This window comes from Verticillium alfalfae, genomic scaffold, assembly GCF_000150825.1.
Source record: "Verticillium alfalfae VaMs.102 supercont1.14 genomic scaffold, whole genome shotgun sequence".
Classification (NCBI taxonomy): Eukaryota; Fungi; Ascomycota; class Sordariomycetes; order Glomerellales; family Plectosphaerellaceae; genus Verticillium; species Verticillium alfalfae.
Window position 1 is genome coordinate 1,094,140 of NW_003315025.1, and position 4,160 is coordinate 1,098,299.

The 4,160-nt window shown below is 57.5% G+C and overlaps 2 protein-coding genes across 2 annotated transcripts in view; one reads left to right on the forward strand and one right to left on the reverse strand.

Annotated features, from left to right (window-relative positions):
• Nucleotides 1-76: 76 nt before the first annotated feature.
• VDBG_09309 (ethylene receptor) lies at nt 77-2,832 on the forward strand (the record flags this gene model as incomplete). Its single annotated transcript, XM_003000768.1, has 2 exons — nt 77-2,299; nt 2,368-2,832. 2 exons carry the CDS (start codon nt 77-79, stop codon nt 2,830-2,832), a joined length of 2,688 nt encoding a protein of 895 aa, XP_003000814.1.
• Nucleotides 2,833-3,604: 772 nt separating this feature from the next.
• The window catches only part of VDBG_09310 (histone acetyltransferase mst2), a gene marked incomplete at both ends in the record, with an annotated part of 3,556 nt that continues 3,000 nt past the window's right edge, over nt 3,605-4,160 (reverse strand). The window contains one exon of the mRNA XM_003000769.1: nt 3,605-4,105. Within this exon, the coding sequence (XP_003000815.1) occupies nt 3,605-4,105 (501 nt within the window). The remainder of the gene's footprint in view (nt 4,106-4,160) is intronic.

Here is a 4,160-nt window from a genome sequence, read left to right on the forward strand (position 1 = left end):
AAACGAAATATAGGGAATAATGACCTGTCACAGCTACGGTGCCAAGGGCATGCGGGTCTCGTTTCCCATCCGGAAAATGTGCCGACTCGTTGGCGACACGGCTTCGCGCAACATTGAACGCCTGTCGTACGCCTCGAGACTGCAGGCCCGCAAACTCATTCACACGGCACCCTCTGAAAAGAGCCCTTCGGGCTACATCGTCGCATCCTCGGATGATCTGCTGACGCTCTTTGATGCCGACTTTGGCATGCTTTCTATTCACGGCGAGACGAAGATTCTCGGACCCGTCGAAGAGTCGTCGGAGCCGCTTGCCATGCTGGAATATCTGCGCATGCGCCACATGTCGTCCGTCGTGACCACGCAGGACATTCGCGAGGACTTCCCGGATCTGCATTACAAACCCGGCTTCGTCACGATCGCCGGCCTGCTTTACGTGCCACTGAGCGTCGGGGGCACGGACTTTATCGTCTTCTTCCGAAGGGGCCAGGTCAAAGAGGTCAAGTGGGCCGGAAACCCCTATGAGAAGATCCTCCGCGAAGGTACGGAGGCGTACCTGGAACCCAGGAAAAGCTTCAAGACGTGGCACGAGACGGTGGTCGGCAAGTGCAGAGACTGGACTGAAGAGCAGGTGGAAACCGCCGCCGTGCTGTGCCTCGTCTACGGCAAGTTCATCGAGGTCTGGAGGCAGAAGGAGGCAGCGCTGCAGAGCAGCAAGCTGACAAAACTACTCTTGGCCAACTCGGCGCATGAAGTCCGCACGCCGCTCAACGCAATTATCAACTACCTCGAGATCGCCTTGGAGGGCTCCCTGGACCAAGAGACGCGCGACAATCTGGCCAAGTCCCACTCGGCCTCCAAATCACTCATCTATGTCATTAACGACTTGCTCGACCTCACCAAGACGGAAGAGGGGCAGGATCTGGTCAAAGACGAGATTTTTGCCCTCTCCAGCTGCATTCACGAAGCGACTGACCCCTTTAAAAATGAGGCCAAGCGCAAGGCTATCGAGTACGAAATCATCGAGGATCCTGGCTTGCCATCCTTTGTGTATGGTGACAGCCGCAGGGTGAGACAGGCCATCTCCAACGTGACAGCCAATGCCGTTCAGCACACCGACTCGGGAAGTGTCAAGGTGGAATTATACGTGGCTGAGGTCCAAGAGCAACGAGTCCTGATCGAGGTTCTGATCCGGGATACGGGAAGGGGCATGAGCCCGAAGCAGCTCGATGCGCTTTTCCGTGACCTGGAGCAGGTCAATCCGGACAGCAGCAGGCAGTTGACTGCCGACGACGACTCCTCTTCGTCAGACAAGCGGACGTTGGGGCTGGGGCTTGCCTTGGTCGCTCGAATTATACGCAACATGAACGGCCAACTGCGACTCAAGTCGGAGGAGGGCAAGGGGTCGACTTTTGTCATGCAGTTGCCATTTGATATACCAGACGAGTCACCTTCGCTTTCCGTAGGATCTGGCCGGCAAAGCAATCCCGTGCCCGACGCGAATTCTGCATCGGCCACGAAGCAACCCCAACAGCCCAGCGCAGGTGAGATCGTCCTGGTCGACGGAGGGACAGCCTCGCACGCTGCCAAGTCCCCTGGCGAGACAGCCGGCCACGTCATAGAGACGGGTAGTCTCAGGAGCCAGATCAGTAGCCATTTCAGCGGAGGCGGTAGTAAAGGCAGCCGCACGAGTGTTCACAGCTCCCTCAGTGATGCGGAGAGACTCATCGACGCAATCCAGACCCCGCTGGGCATTGGCGAGCATGCCACGGGGTCTCCGTCTCGGAAACGAGCCGTCAAGGGACATCGAGACGACTCCGGCGTCACGGGAACAGACGCCGCATCGACAGCGCGATCCGTGAGCCCTGCGACCACACGGCACAGCGACCCAAGGTCGCCAGGTGCAATCGTCCTGCCCAGCCAGCCAACGGCCGGCTTTGTCGCTGTGAGAGACACCAAGACGCCGATCCGACCGGTGAAAGTACCCGATGAGTACTTTGACCAGCCTAAAGAGGCCCCTTCGTCATCTCGGGTGCTCTACGAAATTCCCGAGCCCGCGAAGCAGCAGCAGCCGCAGCCAGCGCCCTCCGAGACCGACACAACGACGAGCTCGTTTCTCAACCTGGACGGCACAAAGCTGCAGGTCTTGATTGCAGAAGATGATCCCATCAATCTAAGGATATTGAGGAAACGACTTGAAAAGGCTGGCCACGAGGTGCACCATGCAGTCAATGGAGAGGAATGCGCCTTGTCTTTTCGCGAAAAGTCCGAGACTTTTGACGTGGTGCTCATGGATATGCAGGTCCGTTACCTCCCACCTGGCATGATCCAGATCCATATCGCCAGCTGTTGCTAACAATGTACCGGTAGATGCCTATTGTCGATGGCCTGACAAGTACCAAGATGATACGGTCTTTTGAGCAATCGCACGAGAATTGTCGTCACTCAGCCCTAGCTGCTCATAATGGCAGGGTTCCCATCTTTGCTGTATCTGCTTCTTTGATCGAACGCGAGAAGAAGACGTATGCAGATGCCGGATTCGACGGCTGGATTCTCAAACCCGTCGACTTTAAACGACTCCACACGCTGCTTCTCGGCATCGTCGACGACAATGTGCGTACGTCTTGCCTTTACCAGGAAGGAGAATGGGAGCGTGGCGGCTGGTTCCACAGTCGGAGCTGCGAAGCGCGTGAGTCGGCATCGGATCATGATCATGCCGAGGGGGTAGGGCTCGAAACACCTACAACCGAGGCCGAGGTTGCGGGTCGGGATGAAGGGTTACCGGCTCCGGAAGAGGCACTCAATGCGAACGGTCCTGAGACCACCGAGTCCTAACCTTGACCCAACGGAAGCGAAGGGCTTCTGCTCTTGGAGGAGGTGACGTTGTCACCAGATGGGTATGGCGACAGATATCGCGGGAATGCTTGCTCCCACGGACACATTGTGCCGGCTAGGGAGTAGCCCTTCTTACCAAGTCGTGCTATAATGACACCACCATCGTGGCTTGAGCCAGTTCCGACCCACGCAGCAGATGGCAATCCTGGCTAGCTTTGGCAGAGTACGGTTGGGGTCTTCAATGGATGGCGTCAAATAGGTTGCTATGTTTGACATGCCCAAGGGCGTTTGGAACGAAAGGAGTTTTTGGTGTCCACCGTGGCATACGCAGAGCAGCGCATCGATACGGAGTAAAGGTGGCCGAATAAGAAGACGGTCGGGTGCCTGGTCGCTTTTGATGTAGCCATATGAGCTCTCTTGAACTGGCGGGGCATGATCAATACACGTTTTAACCGACAAACAACGGCAAAACACACACAATATCACTTGGAATCATGGCCGTGCTGCTTAGATTGTTGGTCTCGTTCCCGTTTGACATTTTGTGGTTATGAGACGCGTCACGTATTCGCCAATGTCCTTACGTACTCGTCTCGGAATAGCAGTCGAGCTGCTTCTCTTTAAAGGCTGAAAGTAAAATTTTACGCATACAATTACACGAATATGACCATGGCTTTGTGAGCATTGCCTCCACAGGGGGAGGAATCGTTGGGGGGTGGAGGGGGGGGATGTGGAAGGATGAGTAACAAAAGACGCCTGATTGTCTCGGACCTTGCTACTCGTCTCCAACAGCCGGGATATCACTCGCAATGTTGGTGTAAGCAATGTCACCACCAGGTGCCGCCGCCCCGGGCACCCTGGCGTCACCATGCAACGCCACCAGATCCTCAAACTGGACCCGGGCAGCTTCCCCGCCGGTCGCCTCGTGCGCAGCCGCGCCGGTTCCCTTCTTCTTGGCGCTCTCAGCGAGGAGCCTCTGGCGCTCCTGCACCCATGCCGGCGGCAGGCCTGGGCCGCTGTCGGCGTTGCCATAGTCGCTCTTCTTTGTGCCCTTGGGCCAACGGCCTGGGCCGCGGCCAGTGCCACCGCTCTTGCGGCGCGAGGTCCCGCTCGTCTTGGGCTTGCTCGCAGATGGCCGCTTGACGCTGCCGCCACCCGCTGACCGTCTGGGTTTGGCGCTGCTGCTGCTGCTGAGTGGAGCCGTGCGGACAATTGCAGGGCGCGGAAACGAGGCCCGTGGGCGTTCCTGGCGCCGCCCACCGGCTGGCGTGTAGACCTCGAAACGGGACACGAGATAGTCTTCGTACTGCTCGAACCGGCTTTCGAAGATG